Here is an 18,898-nt window from a genome sequence, read left to right on the forward strand (position 1 = left end):
CTCCAAATTTCAATTCCAATATTATTTTTTTTATTTCAAAAAGTTTTGTTAATTGGTTATATTTAACACCATATATGGTATTGTTATATTAATTTGTAATAAAATATAATTGTACAATATTTATTTGTGGTGCCGCTCCTGATCTTCCTTGACGCCCTGATGAGAAAAACCTTTGGGTTTCAAAGCTGCCTTGTCCAAAAAAAACCATTTGGAAAAAGTTTCAGTGTTTAGTAATACTTTTATGTTACTACTTAATAGAATATACTGTGATAATTTAAGTGTTCTTACTGAACATAAATATATAGTAACATGTCTCCTAACATTTGCCTGGTGTAATTTGTGGGGAGAGGTCAAATACAGAGGAACTGAGTAAGAGGTGCTCCTAGTAGTGCAGGTTTACATTCCTTTCTGTTGGACCATAGAGGATACTTATCAGTACAGTCGCATCTGTTACTTGTACCGACTTTTCCTCCTCATTCTGTTTTGATAAGATACCTCCTATAGATTCATCTGATAGGGTATCAATCTAGCCTTAAAAGAAATGACAGATGTTCCTCCAATTCTTCTTGATTGACAATGTACTAACAAGTTACAACAAACACTGAATAAACTATTATAATGTAGTTAAGTTTATGTAGATCCCAACTCATGATTTTGTTCTCACTGCAGAACCTGAAGTTGGCCAAGAGTCGGAGAGAGCAGTTCTCACAAGGTGCTGTGTCCCCCTCCCTCCCCCCGTCAGCCATGTCAGGACACCACCATGGCTCCGTTCTGCTTGCTGATGAGCAAGTCAGTATAGATCTGTCCAACCACGAACCTCACCAGCATATCATGCAGTCTCAGGCACTCATCTACGATGAAACGGTAAGTTATAGCGGCATCTGTAAGTATTTCTGTCTCTATACTTGTTATTTGAAACAAAAATCATACATGAATTAAGCATTTTTATTATGTATTTAATGGTTTTAAAAAATATATTTGGACTACTGTGTATTTCATTGCGTACAGAAAATTTCTGTACAATTTCTGAATTATACAGTCTACAATTTAAATTGCATTTTCGTGCAAAATAACCATAAGCGAATGAGCTTGTAATATAGTGTGTTAAAAAAACTGCTGTATATTTTCATTTAAAAATAATTTATAGTTTTAGTTAAAAAAAAGATTGTGAACGCAATGACTTTTCCATACCTGGAAACAATAGACTTTTGCAAGATCTACCTCTGCCATGTCTGATAGTGCCATGTGGACTATCAGTAACAACACGTACATTACTCGCTTTTCAAAATCTGTTAATTTTTTTGTCTGTAAATTAGTAAAATATAACAAATTTAAAAAATACTGTAGTGTAACTAGCTGTACTAATTATATTATGATGAGATTTAGACTAATATGTAAATGTTTCACTTACCAACATACAAAATAATGAAGATGTATGTGTGGAGGGTTTAACATACATTTACATTTTATGAAAAGAAATCCCATATACAGAGGAGTTAAATTTGTAAAAAATAACCCACGTTCAATTAAATTTTCGGATTAAGCATTAAAAAGTTTTAATTAACATTGGAAAATTATTTCATTGACATGGGTCTGTGTACATTTTTAGGAATTTACTGAATTACGCTGGGATAATTTTGTATTAAGTTCAAGTTAAGAATGCTGTATAATAGCTTTAATTATTTGTTCTTATTGACACTATTCTATGTACATTCTGAACATCGCCTTGCTCAATATGAGAAAAAATATATAAGGGTATTAAACTCTTCAATCATGTATCATTGTATTTATGAACAAGTCGAGTAAACAATTTGAAGACAGGACTTCACAGCTGGTAGATAGTGCAATATGTAATACTCTACTAAAAATGTTTAATATCAGTAAAGAAAAAAAAAGAAAAAAAAACTCAAGGCATTATATACACATTTAACTTTGTAAACTTTCCATTTTTAATGAACATGTTAATAAAGAATTTCCAATTGTAAGCCAATTGAAGGAGTAAAACCCATAAATGCTTACTTGTATTGGTGCATACATGTCTTTTAAAAATCTGTATTTTCTACCTTTGTTTTCCTATGTTAATTGTATAGTCCGTAGCATTTCTATTTTATTTTAAATTTATTAAGCCACCCTGGTTAACAAGGATAATCCATCCACTCGGTCATTTCCTGTAGTTTGTGGTTTAAAATAATTTTCATCGTAAATTATTGATTTTCACAGTTTCATTTCTTAACAGTACAGTACTTTACAAAATACTGAATCAGTGCTTGTTTGAATCATAATTTAATTTGAAATTTTATTAACATATGTTATACATTAAATGTATTTTATTATAAACCAATGTGATTAATACAATTAATTAAACAATGTGATTTCAGGACCAGTATTTATCAAGTAGAGCAGAGACGATGCAGAACATTGAATCCACGATTGTGGAGCTCGGTGGTATCTTTCAGCAGCTTGCACATATGGTCAAGGAACAGGAGGAAATGGTTGAGAGGTTAGTCTATGTGCTATTTCTAATAAATTTAAAGTATATATATATTGTTAATATGTAATATATTATATATAAATTATTCCATAAAAATAACTCAAAACTGACTAACATCCACCATTTTGAAACTGGTAAAAGTATCTTCTTAATATTTCATTTTTAATAAGTCTACCAAAGGTTAATACAATTTTTAAGTTCCATAACTTTATATTAACCGGTTCAAAAGATATAATGTTTTTATAAAAAACACATACACAGACAGATGAACGGAAAACTAAATGTTTTAGGACATACCTTCATATGAACTTTTTTGCTCATTTTTATGTGTAGAGCAAAATTCCAGTGATGGAACAATTTTACTGAACACCCTCTATATCCCAGCTGTGGCGTTTGCCACTTTATTTTGTTGGCCGTTGGACGGGCCGGGAGCTGTTTTTCCTACAGCTGGTCGAGTCGTCTGTTTTTTTCCAGATGGTTTTGTCTGTTTTTTTTTTCCAGATGGTTTATCTCTATTTCTAGATGTTTCTGTGGAATTCTGCCTGTTTTTGTTTGGTTCATGTGTTCAGGCTTCTAGAAATCTGGAATTAGTTTCTTGCCCTCTTCTCTTCTGGCTTCCGTAGGGGTAAAGACAATGTTGTGGCTGAACTGCCTCTCGCGTTTATTTGAGCCCCAAACCGAATTACCACAGAGTTCTACTATTCAAAATAAAACCCCACAACACACAGGCTTTTATTCTTTTTTCTGTACCCGAAGCTTTCAAAGACATCAAAGGCCACAAAGAGCAAGATGCTCGAATTCGCAATATTGTTAAATCTTTGAAAGGTGCTAATCCTAATCAAAATTATTCTGTGATTCAAGGCATTTTAGTTCACCAATTGCCTAATCAATCCAAATCTAGAGTAGTGGTGCCTAGCAAACTCTACGACCTATTGTTTAAAGTTTACCATGAGTCACCTCTCGGAGCTCATCTGGGATTCAAGAAAACTTGGATCGGATTAGTCAAATTTTCTTTTCTACTGACCTGAAGCAAGCTATCCAAGAGAGGGTAAAGGCTTGTCCTTTCTGTCAGAGATGCAAACAGGCTCAAAAATACTAAGATAGGCCCTTTAGCTTCTCAATTAGCGACGAGGCCTTTCCAACGGGTGTTTGTTGTTGTTTGTTCGACGAGTAAATTTGAGTAATGCGGCTAATCAAAATTTCAGCCAAACTGCAACCTCTGTGGTCACGCCCTCTGTTATTCATGATTTTACCTCTCCAGTCACCGTGACATTGAGGTGTCCCAAGTCAGGGAAATTATTAGGTCGGCCCATGTTTCTCACCTGAAGAAATATTTTGGGCCTATCTAAGACCAAAGCGCCGCTGCCCGGGACGTTTTATAGGGATAGTTTAGGGCATAGTGATGTTAGTTTAGTTTTTTTTCTGTCTCCTTCTTCTTCTTCTCTTCCTTACACCACATTAACATTCTGATACTTTTACTCCTCTTCTTTTACAGTACATATACACGGGGGGATCGGGGTTAGCATTGGCTGTTTAGAGAATTTTTTTTTGCTTCTGCAATTATTTCTAGGCTGTACATTGGGAGTGAACTTTATGTTTATTTATTTTTAACATTCCCTAATGCGGTCGCGCAGCCTGCTATCCTTGGTTCAGCGCAAACCCACTACATTTTACAACACAAGCTTCCATTTTCTTTCCCTTTTCCTCTTTGTTTTTTTCTTGTAGAGTAGGGTCAGTCCGTTGGCAGTAGGTGGAATTCATCTTTGTTATTCAGCTAAGTTAAGCAGCGATGGATAGGTGTAGTTTTTTTATTGTTGAAAATATTGTTGAAGATTGTAGTTTGTCTATATATTTTTGTATTTAGTTTTTGTTGTTGTCTCTTTGTGTCCTTAAGACTTTATAATTTTGTCTCTGAAGCTGCTAGATGTTCCAGCGGCTATATTTATTTTTGCTGTTTAGTGTTTATATTGGAAGTGTATTTTTTTTACTGTTGTTACTGTTTTCCTTTGAAGACTTTGTTATTGTTAAAGTTTTAGAGGTTTATTGATTGTTATCCTAGTTTGTTGGGTTTTTGGTCCAGTTAGTTTTTTGGGTCTCTTTTCCTTAGGTTTTAGGATATTTTTTGCCTTTCCTGGCCAACACTTAACTAACTGTAGTTTTTTTTTTTAAAGTTCCTAATTAAACAACTTTACCACGACCAAATGATTTCCTTACTCTGTTAAGCTTTTGCCGTAGCTCTACAAACTTTTTCTTTCACGCCTTTTAAGAGCCTGAATTTATTTTGCTCCAATTCTCTAAATTTAAAAACTAGTATGGAAAAATAAAACTTTATTTTGTCTTTTCCCACTGGCCACAAAATTTTTTTTTTCTCAGCCGTCCCGTAGGGGGAGGAGAGTACTGGCCCACTTTTACTAAATTTTTGCCAGTACCAGGTTTTTACCTAATTAGCCTTTACAACGCAAACTTAGGTCTGTTGATATTATGATGGGTGTAATTTTTCTCATATTTTTTAATTTTCGCTTTGGGATGGTCTCTTCATCCTTTCTGATCCCCACATCTTTGAACAAAAATACAGACTTTATGTCTGGAGTAATACTCTCCTGGTGGTTCAAGGAGTTCCACCAACCGTTCGGGGTTTCCATTCGGGTGCTTAAGTGCCCTTGGGTTCCGGGGTGGAGATACCCGGATGGTGGAGACTTAGGAGTGCTTTGGCTAATAAGTGTACCACTTACTTTATTTCCTTCCCAACCTTACTGGAACACCCTCTTGTAGCCTTTTGACCACCGAGCGTATTAGTGATTTGAAAGAAACGAATAAACCCATCCTTGTGTCAACACTTCAGACCTTTATTTATTGGTAGCTACCACAGAAAGTACTTAAAATTGTTTGAGTTTTTTTACTACTACAAGGCTTTTCCTCAAGCCTCTTTAAATTAAAAAGATTTTATTCTTGAGTAGTGTGGTCAGTCGGAATGGATTCTAGCCGTTACGCTGTTGGAGCGCCTCGCGAGCGTGCAGGATATCCATACTAGAGCAATATCTAGCAGTTTGGTAACTACAGCGATACCAGTTGTAGTCTCTACTCTTTCCGTCCTTGACTTCCTACCTTATCCTTTTGAGTTTTTTTCTTATCACTCCCGGGGGTAGAGGGGAGGATGTGGCGTTTGCCACTTTATTTTGTTGGCTGTTGGACGGCCCGGGAGCTGTTTTCCCTACAGCTGGTCGAGTCGTCTGTTTTTTCCAGATGGTTTATCTCTATTTCTGGATGTTTCTGTGGATTTCTGCCTGTTTGATTGGTTCTAGTTTTCAGGTTTTTCTAGATATCTGGAATTAGGTTTCTTGCCCTCTTCTCTTCTGGCTTCCGTAGGGGCGAGGACATCTTAGAGTTTCTGTAGTCGGAGTTTTGTGATCAAAGCTGGCTGCCCGCTCCCTCGACGAACCGGCACGGTGTTTTGGTGTTAATATCGTGGACCCTACCTTCCAATCAACATTTCACGACCTCGTTTTAATATTTAGAACCCCGTCGTTCCAAATTCAGTGTACGAATTTCGTCGCACAGCTGTTGAATGATTATAAATAAAAATATACTACCTGAGTTTATCAATATTAGACTAAAAAAAAGGTTTGCAAAAAAATTCACTTTAAAATATCACTTTGGGATCAAACAAGTAAAAGAAATTAATTTTGTAAACTTTCCTTTGTTACTAGAATTTGTTTCTGGTGTACAAGATTATTCATTTGACCTGTCGTTTTTCGCTTGTGTCTAATCACCTGGAAGCTTTTAAAACCTAGTTTTTGGGCTACATTCCAAATGAGGATATTTCTTGTTTACAATAGGTTTTATATACATTCAATTAAAAAATGATGGAAAAAGCAGAACTTGGTGCTATGCTTCATGACAAACTGATGGAGTTGTCAAATAGGTAGTAGAAGGTGGAAGACATCCAGTTGTGTACCCCACACTGATTGAATCCTGGTATTGTTGCAGAATCGACGCGAACGTTGCAGACGCAGAACTCAATGTGGAAGCTGCTCACAATGAAATTGTCAAGTATTTCCAGTCAGTAACAAACAACCGGTGGTTAATGATTAAAGTTTTTGCTGTTCTGATATTCTTCTTCATCTTTTTTGTTGTCTTTTTGGCGTAGCCCTTGCCCCATCCTCTTTGGACATTCCGGTTTTTGGTAACTATACAGTGTACAATTTTCCAAATGTAATATAGACCAATATGAACTGTTTTATAATACTTGTTAATATTTATATAAAGTTACTATAAATATATTAAATAAAATGTAAGTAAATTTTATTCTTCCATGTATTGTATGTACTTTTATTTATTAATCCTTTCTGAATCATCATTTATATTGTGTAAGAAAGAAATAAAGAACACTTGTTAATTGTATAAAATATTAATATTGTTGTAACACAAGTGAGAGATCATGAACACATTTTCTTACAAGCTAATATTTGGTTTTGAATATCCATATAAAAATAATCAACTCTAATATTAAATATTTTAGTTTTCTTCTGCAGTCTGTGGTTTAACGAAGGCCTCCAGTTCTCTTTCAGCTCTTAGCTTCATAATCAGCATCTTAGGATCAATGACATCCTACAACATAACCAAATATTAATTTTATAATCTATTAAATTACATTTAATTAAAAAGTAAAATCATTTGCTACTTTATTACTATCAACACTACTGGTTATGTGTACGAGTAAACACTGCTAACGATTACTATTCGACACACTTGTTTGTGTTGACGCCAGATTTTGTATCCGAATCCCCAGTTCTGGCAACATAGCGGCATGTTTATTTAATTCAATTCAATATTCATCTATTCATTTAGTACACAATCTGTACACTGAAAAGTGTCATAATATTAACCCATTGCGGATCGTATTGTTTTGGCGCGCGGCCACCAGCGGGCACGAATTAATTTACAGTCAGCGGCCGCACGAACGGTGCGCCACATCGTATCACTCGCTATTGTATACTAGAAAATTCAGCTGTGAAGGTATTCGTTCAGATGGAACATGGGCCTGCTGGGGTATCCGTGATGTAGGAACGATAACACGCGAGCAAGGTTACGGGGTGGCAGGGATGATGTCTGAATCATAGTCTAAATAAAGCGGCTCGGGCGAAGCGATTACAACATCCGGGCCATTGTCTAGACTAAACCCGCCAACATGTACGTCTGCGTCGTTTAGTTCTGTGTCACTAATCTCAAAAGTATTATAAAAACAACTGAGGAAAACACCCAATCAGAAGCGCTAAAAAGCAGAGAGTAAACTCATATGAATGATTTTTTAACTTCGACATACAACTGCGATCTGTAGGATATTTATAAAACTTTTAATACCGTTAAAAGTTTTATAAAACTAGACCGTTCTTAAACACTCTTAGTTGACAAGTGAAGACGATCGCCCGATCTATCAGACATTAATAGAACTATTTGGAGGGAAACTTAAAAGCAGACCGCTTTTGCGACCTGAGCTCGTCATCGTTAGGCCCGGCCGCTGCGTGACGAGCCCAGCTCATCAGTGATCCGCAATGGGTTAAGCCTAAATTAAAATATGAAATAAAACTAATAATCTTTATATATAAAAATCTTGTATCACGATGTTTGTTTATGCTAATCTCCGAAACCACTCGACTGATTTCAATAAAATTTTGTATACATGTATCGCATGGCTTTTATCTCAATTAATATATGTTTGTTATTGTGAATTTAAGGTTATTTAATTTAAGCGGTTCAGCCGCTATACATCGTGGACGGTTAGTCTGCCTCACCCTGTATTCTATCTAATAATTTATTGTAAGTCTATTTTATACTCTACCAATTAAAGTAGAAGATATGATACTTTAGTTCTTAATAGAGTACACAGGACAGCTACCGGTCTTGCTTCTGAGGCTCCACTTATAACATGGTTCTGAAGTTTAAAACTGCTGTAAATAGGTACTCGTCTCAAATCTAAAACTGTTTCACTTCAGAAACTCAGATTTTAGTGTTTTAAAGCTTATGAATGATTAAATACATGATTATCTGTTAATACTAATGGTTTATAGCATTTTTTCATTGGAAAATACAAATAAATATAAATTATAAACCATTAGTTTTAAAAAATAGTTGTATAATTAACGATTCATTAACATTCAGACACTAAAAATCTAAGTTTCTGTGGATTTGATACAAAGTACTATTTATAACACATTTTGAAACTTCAGCCCTATGTTTTACGCAGAGGGCAGAGGGCATCCAACCTGTGTGTCCTCTTTAATACATTGACTGCAGCAGAGAGCAGATGCCAAACAGCACAGAAGCTAAGCACATCTGTTCAGTCTCACTCTGTTACATATATATCATATTATAGACCAGCAGTGAAGATGTTAAATATAGCCATTTCCCAGAACCTGCAAATCCCTTTAAAATAAGGTGGTACTACTGGATTACTTCTTGTGTTATTGAACAGCCCCCAGAGGTTTAAGAATGGTAGAAATTGGTTTGGTGATGATTTTATTCAATCAAAAATATACTTAGGAGCATTAAAAACTTGAGAACCAGGAATAGAATTTTATTAAAAACTTGGGATTGGATTTGATTTTAAAAAATTCTAGATTTGACTATCACTAATTGGCATCCTTCTAAGTTTAACCTTTCTACTGCCTATAAAATAGAATAGTTGGTCCAAATAGACTTGACAGTACCAATTCTCAAAATTAAGTCAGTTTCTTGTCTTCTATTCTACAATTTTTTTTTTAAACATTAAACAATGTTTTAACCCTAACACACAAGGTGTGGCTAGAAAATAAATCCGATTTGTATTGGCAGAGCCACAGAACAAACGCAATAAGGCCGTCGTATGGCTGATCATGTGACTCCCCCTCCCACTCCAAAAAACCAAAAATAAATTTTAAAATGTGAAGTTGTAAAACACTTTATTAGTTTTTTTATTTAAAAAGTAACAGGAAATGCCTCAAATTGTATGTTTTTACATGTTTCAAGATACTACATTATTCTGTGTGGATGCATATAAATATCATTTCAATTCCTGTACGATAGAAAAAAGCTTGTACAATAAATAATTTCAAATAAATGTACAAAGTCTAAAAACATGATTACCTTAGTAAGATATTGATAGTAAAAATTGCACTACAAGCAATCAGTTGTCTCAAAGTCGATTATTTCAATTTTATCATGTATTGAAGTATATATTAAGATTATATTCGGTTTTCAGTGAAATATTCGCTCTATGACGCATTAAACGACAGCTACACAGTAGGCGGGTTGATCCCATCTTGCAAGAACCTCGGCGGGCCGGCCCCACCCTTCGAGTGCTAATGGCTTAATGACTGTAAATGTTGACCTAAATAAAACTTTTCATGAATATTATAAATAATACAAACATTTGTTTAGTGTATAATTGTATACCTTTATTGGCTGCAGAGTGAGAGCTTCATCAAATGACAGCTTAGGAAGGACAAGCTCCAACTGTTGTCTTTTCTTATCTAGTCGCATTTCTTCCTTGGTAATATCCAGTTTCAACTGTAATCAAAATTGAAATGGTACCACAGTTTTTTTTTTTTACATTCCAGTTTTAATGAATTTGTTATTTTAAGGTCGCTAAGCAAGATTCAAGTCTATAATTGTATACAAAATATGATTGAATTCCGAGTTTAGTTCCAGTTCACTTTCCTTTTATTGCAGCGTCAGATACCAGACGCTGTCTCAGACTTGACTCCTGGAATCTGGAGTCACATTTGTCTGAAGAGATCCAAAGTAAGTCGACAATGAAGAAGCTCAAAATGAAACATTTACATCGTTTTGACATCAGAGACACACCTATAAATAGGTGAAGTGGTAAGTCTCGTTGTCTCATCAGGTACACAAATGAGTGTACTATGATGTGATAGACACGATCTCTAAACACAATGGAGCAACCGAATTTTCTACTCAGATACCAGACACTGCAATAAAAGAAAGGTGAACTGGAGCTTAACTCGAAACTTAATTGAATCAACCATACCACATTATGTGTACAAAACATAACTCATAAACACATACATATCATATGTGTACAAAACTTATAATATCATAATTTACATAATAAATACATTTGAAAACCAAAAGAATAAATGATAGTTAACGTTACAGTTAAAGTTGTTGTAAAAATAAAAACATATACAAACATTCTGATTGGTGCAACCTCTATCACTTACTCGTATCAAGCTCTGCTCTTTCTCCAGAACTTCTTTCCTCCTTCTCTCTACCTCTTGGAGCTTCTCATTTGCTCTTTGTTCCATCTCCTTCGCCTCTTCCAGAGCCTTCTGGCTATCTTGTTGACTAGCCTGTGCTGCCTTGGAAGATAACAGAAAACATGACATATTATATATGTTGAGGAAGGAGCATTGTTGGGTTTATTTATTTCAATCACTATATTACAAAATCACAACGACCAATATTAAAGAAAATTTTTATTTCGAGAGGTCTTCCAATAGCAAGGCTATCATAGTCAGACACTAATTACAACAAGTAAATTTGTTTATTTTTAATAACAGTTAGACATACGTAATTTGAATATTAATTTGTCCTTTGTGGTGTAGTGTGTAAAATAAATAAATAGTGTACTTGGAATTATACTATGTAAAATTTGGAAGTTTAAGAATACAAAATAACTTTTTTTATATAATTTTTAAATCTGATTTGTCATACGTAACTCTCTTGTATGTTTGAACCACAGAATTACAATTGGTACATTTCTAACAAAATGTACTACACAACACTTTTTGGTGAGTTACCTGCACAACACGATCAAAGTAATCAGATTTTGCAGCTAAGTCCTCTTCGATCTCACGTAGTTTCCACCGCTGAGTCTCCAGCAAACGTTCCCTCTCCCTCAGTCTCCGCCTCTCTTCCACAGCTTCTGCTTCGACTGTCCGGGCAGCTTCAAGAGCTCCATGCACTTCTGCCTTGGCCTGCAACACATTGAGGTAGTAATTGTTGTAAATAGAATCAAAAGGATATTGAGGAGGATAAAAGGAAGCCTAGGATCAAAGATTATCATTTATAAACATTTAAATTTCCTTTTTATCAATTTCTTGCTATGCAATTAGACTTGATTAAAGCTAATTGATATACAATATTACTGGTGTTTAAAAAATTCCAAACAATATTCTGGATTGATACTTGGATCAACGATACAGCCATGTTAATTACTGCAGTGCCCCTGAGTGTTTCTGCACTCCAGGTTGAGTAAAATCACAATATTTTATTCAACTAAGTAGCTCCCGATACCAAGAAGATAAGAAAACCAGCTTAATTGAAAAGTGAACATTGCTGCATGTCTTACCCAGCAGGGATCACTTCTGGCTGGTTTATACCTTCCAGTTGAACCTACCACTGGGCACAGCAAAACCCGATGTGTCACTTAAATCTGGGCAACCTTATGGATGTCCAGGAGCGGCACATTACTAACCGCAAATTTCAACATTCTGGGGTTCAAGGGCAATTTGATAGGTCTAGTCTGCTGCGGGAGATGACTGTTGGAGTTGGTGGGGTTTGTTCCCTAACCTCAGAGGTTCTTGCTAGTCTCAACAAGGGTGTGCCACCCCCTGCCTACTTTGACTGGAGAGGCTGGTTCAGAGGTGGCCTCCCCTTCTTCCGGGGAGACATGACTTTGAGATTAGTGCCCTAATTCTTCCTCATGGATCTCGATAGGAGGCGGCTCCTACCCCCCAACCTTACCCATCCTGAGTTTCCTATCACTCCAGAAGCAGCGCTAAGGTTCTTATAGGACTAACTGTAATTTATAAGCTTCTTGTCCTAGGAGAAATGAAATTGTTGCATGTCTATAAATAGTTAAATTGGAAGTTATTGGTATCGAAATCTAGTAGAGATCAGTGTTACAATAGTACAATTCAGTACCTGTATCATATCAAAAGATGCAGTGCCGCTAACTCCTTGTAGTTTGGCTAGTGCATCCAGTTTTGCTCTCTCTTCGGCCAATGACAACTTGTCTGTTGCCAGCTGGGTCTGTTCAGACATCACCTTCTCTTGCATCTCCTATACATAACAAATCAAAAGTAATTACAGATATCTTGAGCACAAAAAATTAAAAACAAATATATTTTCTTTAATCAATTCAAAATAAGATGTCTTATAATGTACTGTGGATAGTTTATAACTTTGGATAATTCAGAACTTTGGATAGTTTAGAACATTGGGTAGCTGCATTCCAGATAATCAAGTCCCTAGTGTACTATTGGATAAAGACACAGGCATCGTATTGTACACAGTTGATGCAATAGTATATGACTAGTCAAAGGCAACTGTGAATGACTGGCAACAGTCTGTGACTCATGAAAATTGCACATCAAAAGACATTTATTCGTATGTTATCTTCCTCTCACTGTGCACATTATTGTTGAAGGCTAATTATAGAAATTTAATATTTTAAACAAGACAACAATCTATAAAATGCAAGAAAAACGAACAAAATATGTTGATATGTTTTCTGTTCGTCTTGAATATGATGGATCATTGCGGTTTTTAGTGCTAAACTTAATTTTTTCAAACAAATCAATATTATGTAACTGAATTCCAAAATAATGATTGAAACTTTACCTCGAGGCTTTTCCTCTGAACGTAATACTGTTCCTCCATAAACTTTTTTTCCTGATTTAGCTGTTGTTGTTTGTACTTGAGCTGAGTTTGTTCATGTTTTAGCTGTTTTGATATTTCTTCGTTCTTTATTTTTTCATCTTGCAATTTTGCTTCCATTTCTTCTAACTCTTTTTCAGACGAGTCTCTCTGTTTCTCCAACTTCTCTTGGAGTGCTGCAACACAAAACTCAGGAATAGTTATTACATCCACCAAATGAAAAAATGAATGGAAAATTAAGCTCTGTTCAGTAATATAAGGTTTAATGCAACTTAAATTCTAATATGTAATGTTGTTTAAATACTGTGGTCAAAGCCCTCACAGTTATATAAGACGCATTTCACACCTCATCATGCTGAAGTTGTTTTATTTTTAAAATGTTCAGATGACACTCAAATGTATTGTGTTTATAATTTGTCGTGTTATATATTTTGTTTACTTTGTTAATTTTATAACACTTACATGTTGTTACCTTTTTGATAACAACAAACAGTCGAAATATTAAAGGATTTAAGAAGTCTTTTTGTCTTTCCTATATATAGGGTGTTACAAATTATGTTAAAAAAGTTTTATAAAATGATTAAACATGCTAAAACAAAAACAAAAAAACCGTTCCTATAAACACATTTCCTAAAATGTTTTAACAACTGAGGAGTCAAACGTTTCATCGCTAACAAACTGTTTTTTATATTTCTAATAACTTTTCCATATCTTCTTTGGTTTTTATGAAATATAGCATCAACGTTTTTAAACAGACACCATTTTGAAACTAGTAAAGATATTTTATTCATATTTTGCAAAGTTTTACATCTAAAATAGACAAATAGTCATGCAAAATTGCAATTCTGTAGCTTAAGGAACTTTTGTGTTATGAGTTTTACATAAAAAACACAAAACATATATACAGACTGAATACAAAGCATTTTAGGACATTTGTTTATAGGAATTTTTTCTTTGTTTTAGCATGATTAATCACTTCCTTGAATTTTGTAATGTACTTTTGAAACACCCTGTATATATACACAGTGAGGCAGACCATCCGTCCTTTATGTATAGTGGCAGAACCAAGAAACCTACCTTCTTCGCTTTAATAAAAATTCCCATATTCCGACCCCAAAGAATTAAGGAAAATAATTTTTAACAGCAAAAAGTACTCCAAAATGGCACTTTTGTGGGAGGGGAGGGGGTAGTTGTCATTTTAGAAAGATTTTAAAATGTGAAGGTAGGTTGAGCATGTACCTCATTTTAAACGTCTCTATTCACTGATCATTTTCAAAATAAAGTTGTAATTATTTCACTTCCTGTATACAAGGTAGTCAGTGACTTGGTTTTGTGTGAAAATAAAAATTGAACATTTGCTGTTGTTATATGTTATAAAAATATACCACTACATTTCGAGAATTGTAATCTCTCCTCTTCTTCAGGTGTTAGAAATCCTCAAGATGTAAGGTTAAACATACACAAAATATGTAAAACTGAAAAGTGTTTTAAACTTGAAGTGAAGTTGCCACACACTAAACCAAATTTAGATAACAGAGTATGTTGTAGGTCAAAATCTAGCATATACTTGACTGATGCAGCAAAAGCATGAAGTCCAGACTGGACTGAACCAAGAGCATGACACAACACATGCTGCATGCACCATGGGAGGTGGAAAATGTCTTCAGCTTCCAAGTTTGTGTGGAAGAGTCGACTTAAAAGTGATGATCATTTTACTTAAGACGATCACTCACCATTCAACATCTTTTCTTTCCTATGGAGATCCTCTTCTTTCTCAGATATCTGATTAGCTTCTAGAGGCTTCCAAGTTTGGACAGGTGGTTTGTGTTCTTCTCTAAAAAGTAGTAAAATCATTTTTTTAAATTTTCTAAATCGGTCTAAAAATTAGTAGGCAATATTTGTCAGTGGTAAATTTCAACTATATTGTCCAAAACACTTACTATGAGGGAAAATGTTATTGAGACAATACTCAGAAAAGTTGTTAACACGGTCTTCTTCAGCTTATTTATGGAAAACTCTGTTGTTGAAGAAATAGGAAACGGGAATATTTCAGTATTGTTGGCAGTACACATCAGATGGCACTGCTAGCTAGTTACCACAACATTACTATATTATAAAAGTACGAGATGGGTAATTTGAGATGAATTTTGAATCTAGGCATATTAATTAAATGAACAATAAAAGCATATTGGTGATGGTGAAAAATGAACTTTTTTACACATGGTAACTAATTTGTAAAAGCTGTGAAAACTAAAACATGTTAATGTAAAAATATGTTAAATTTACCTAAAAAATACAATATTTTTAAATGTTTTCATACGTCCAAATTTATGAAAAAATATGTTCACTTAAAAAATGAAATACTTTTTTATCAGTTTTGTCAGTTTGAGTGTAAAAATAAAAGTTATGAATCCACAATCGTTTTATGCATTATTGCCCTAAGCACTTTAGCAGGATTCCAGGTTGACTATAAAAATAATGCTAAAGGCTAAGATTCAAGATTCAAAAAGTCTTTATTTGTGAAATACACATCATGTACAAGAATAGTGTCAAGTAATATTACTTTCATAATAAGAATCATCATAATAAGAATACTGTCAAATAAAAACACAAATTTGCCGTTAAAATACCATTAAATTAATTATATAAAGATAACAACAAAGTATATATATATATATAAACAGTCAGTCAGCTAAAACAGTTATAATACCTTAAACCTTCAAAAAGATATATCTCTGTAGAAGCTATTTGACAAAACCGAATCTACACCATATCATAGATATACCTGTGTAGGGGAAGGTGAGAGAAAATAATTTGATTCCAAGATCTCCCGGGCAATCGCCACAGATCACCATCAACTGCTTTATCGTTGTTCTCTGCTTTGTGCTGCCATCATACGCCTACTTTTGGAACTGCTAATGGAAATATCTATTGACAGTACCGTTGTCCTTATTCATTGCATGTTTTTATGCCTAGAGATGCTATCTAGTAATCTAAATATATATAGAAATACATTTTTGTCTGTATGTCCTTTATAGACTCAGAAACTATGTGAACAATCATTATGAACATTTGTATGTATGTGTATTTTTCCTCGGAAAAGGTTTATATGCTATGCCCATTGATGTAACTCACCACAAGGCAATGCTGCAAAATATAAAAGTTATCAAAGCGCCTGCACATTATAAACTGCAATTGCGAGACAGTTATGTATATTAAATAGCCAAACACTATTTGAAGGCACTAAGTTTTGATGTATATTTGTCTATAAAATAAATTTCTGGTTGAACTCAAAGCTTGAGTGTTAGTCCACTTTATAATAAAGTACATGTACGGGTACAATGGCTATAAACATACACTTTTGACAGATTTTCTTGATCGTGGCAACAAGGTAAACTCTACATCAGCATTGGGAATATAATTCACTTGAACCAGAAGTGCTCATACACAGGCAAAGCTTACAAAAGCGTGTGAAGCCACAGGAAACAGCTAGTAATATATGAAAAGTTTTATTTATTTCTTCATTGTCAATGATTTAGCTGTTTTTCATAAAAATTCCTTTCAACTCCTCTTGATATTTTATAGAATTACTAGACTTGTTTGTAACTCCCTGCAGCAGCTAATGTTTTACTGACATGTTATGTTATTTTTGCAGTTATTTGTACAAGACATTTTATTTGCAGTTAACTGTAGTTGTATTTTAATTTGATAATACAAACATTTCTTGTACAAATGAGTATTCATTTAGATTTAGTTTACCTTATAGGCTTAATAATTTTTCAAATGCCACCATATTATAGGGAATTTAATAAAATTTACAACGATATATAACATACAGTAGTTTTGTACGGATAGAGTTGTTAAAATAGTAAAACCATGAGCGTGTTCCTCCACGACGAAGCGGCCCAATCAATTTAACCTTGCACACGAGGCGCATAATGGTAATTCAACCAGGAGAAGGGCAAAGATTTGTTAGCAGATTTTTAAGTTTTTGTCTTGATTAGGGTTATCTTTTCATGATAGTTTTATCTACAGATGGCAACACTGAGCAAATGTTAAGTGTCGAATCCTAACATACTGTTTGTTGTACAACAACCTGTCAATATGTAATTTGCGTTCGTCATGTGTTTAAAACACTGGATAACAGGTGTTTTATTATAACCAAAATTGTTGACCTGTAGTTTAGTGTAGTGATGTTTCAACAAATATACATGTAAGTTGAGTAAAAAATCTGATTACATAAGTACTAATTAAGTACATTAGAGAACTTTAAAATGATTCTTAATGAATAGAGACGCCACTTACAGGTAATGCATCCACTGACGTGGATCAGCATTTGCCGACAAGTAAGATCATTTTATTTTGTCATATTTGCTTTTGCTTTTATTTATTAAATCAAACTTCATTTCAAAACCTTTGTGTTTGGTACGTTTGATAACCGACCATAATTGGCACAACTTTAACGATATGCCTAAGATCGAATTTTTCAAGCATATTTGAACCCTTTGTGATCGGGAGGCCACTAATGTGGTCAAAACTTATCTCTCGCTCGGCTTGGATGAAATCTCAGGTGGTTGCCATAGATATAACTGTGTAGGGAAAGGTGAGAGAAGATAATTTGATTCCAAGATCTCCCGGGCAATCGCCACAGACCGCCATCAACTGCTTTATCATTGTTCTCCAAAGCTCACTGAGACACACAGTGCCCGGTTGTGTTCTGCGTCACAACTTGGTGTTTGTGTAACCATGTACATCGCTTTGTCTAGGATTAAGTATAAAGTATTTAGAAGAAGGATAAAGTATTTTACCTTCGGCTCTTTAAATGACTGAGATTTAAACTAAAACCTCAAATAATTTACAAATGTTATTAGCTTCAAGGTTAAAACTTTATCGATTGGTTATTAATTGCTTACTTTCATACAAATCAAGTAATAATTCATTTAAGTTATAGGTTGATCTATTTTAAAAGTATTTTTATTTGCAGAATGAAAATACAATTTGTCTCAAGTAGATCTCCAAAGAGATCGAGTATACGAGTTTTTGATACCAATATCAAAAACTCGTTTCCAAATTTTGAGCTTTGTATCTATCGAATGCACTAACTAGTATTTTAATAAACTAATATGGATACACTATAGCAGCTACAGTAACACTGATACTTGGGAAAAAAAAAAAAATTCTGAATGATTTTTACTATGGTATGTGCTGCAAATAGGGAAATATTAATTTAGTTACTTATTTGGCCGAGAATTGCAGTACTTTCCAATCACAACTGGATAAAGATTGAATTTTATAGCTGCGTAATACAGTAGGCCACATATAATGATGTGACGTGCTGGACTGCCAACGAGCTGAAGGACAGGACGTGGTCATAAGTCGCTGACCTGATGCAGAGAACAGCCATGGCCACTGTAGTGGCCTAGCAATTTGAGAGGACAAGCAAAAAAGTTTAATGCTGATCGCAAAGGGTTAAGAAGAAATAAAGCTTTGTCCCGATCTTTCGAGTGCCACACAAGCTTGGTCCCTGATTCTATATTAAAAATGAAAACATTACCTTGAGGAGGTAGTCACCAGCTGGCCGAACAATGTGAACTGCTCTAAGGACATCTTGTGGAATTGCATCAGCTGTCTCATGTCCTCAGCTTGCTCCTCTCTCAGTCTCCGCACCCTCTGGTTGTGCTCATTAATCAGCTCTGCTTCATTCTCCTACAGATTGAACTTTATTTAACAAAAAGTAATGTATTCATA

At 34.4% G+C, this 18,898-nt stretch overlaps 2 protein-coding genes across 3 annotated transcripts in view; one reads left to right on the top strand and one right to left on the bottom strand.

Annotated features, from left to right (window-relative positions):
- LOC124358091 (syntaxin-5-like) overlaps positions 1-6,808 on the top strand; it is a 28,192-nt gene extending 21,384 nt beyond the window's left edge. Inside the window, exons 6-8 of the mRNA XM_046810385.1 lie at positions 625-864; positions 2,379-2,500; positions 6,479-6,808. Coding sequence (XP_046666341.1) covers positions 625-864; positions 2,379-2,500; positions 6,479-6,638 — 522 coding nt within the window. The 3' untranslated portion in view covers positions 6,639-6,808. The remainder of the gene's footprint in view (positions 1-624; positions 865-2,378; positions 2,501-6,478) is intronic.
- The window catches only part of LOC124356629 (calponin homology domain-containing protein DDB_G0272472-like), a 42,127-nt gene continuing 30,020 nt past the window's right edge, over positions 6,792-18,898 (bottom strand). For both annotated transcript variants that reach the window (XM_046807744.1, XM_046807745.1), the window contains exons 13-20: positions 18,705-18,856; positions 14,884-14,984; positions 13,115-13,326; positions 12,416-12,553; positions 11,290-11,466; positions 10,711-10,848; positions 9,923-10,036; positions 6,792-7,099 (exon numbers count right to left, since the gene is read on the bottom strand). In XM_046807744.1, coding sequence (XP_046663700.1) covers positions 7,007-7,099; positions 9,923-10,036; positions 10,711-10,848; positions 11,290-11,466; positions 12,416-12,553; positions 13,115-13,326; positions 14,884-14,984; positions 18,705-18,856 — 1,125 coding nt within the window. In that variant the 3' untranslated portion in view covers positions 6,792-7,006. The remainder of the gene's footprint in view (positions 7,100-9,922; positions 10,037-10,710; positions 10,849-11,289; positions 11,467-12,415; positions 12,554-13,114; positions 13,327-14,883; positions 14,985-18,704; positions 18,857-18,898) is intronic.

The sequence above is a fragment of the Homalodisca vitripennis genome, chromosome 3 (assembly GCF_021130785.1).
Source record: "Homalodisca vitripennis isolate AUS2020 chromosome 3, UT_GWSS_2.1, whole genome shotgun sequence".
NCBI classification, from domain to species: domain Eukaryota; kingdom Metazoa; phylum Arthropoda; class Insecta; order Hemiptera; family Cicadellidae; genus Homalodisca; species Homalodisca vitripennis.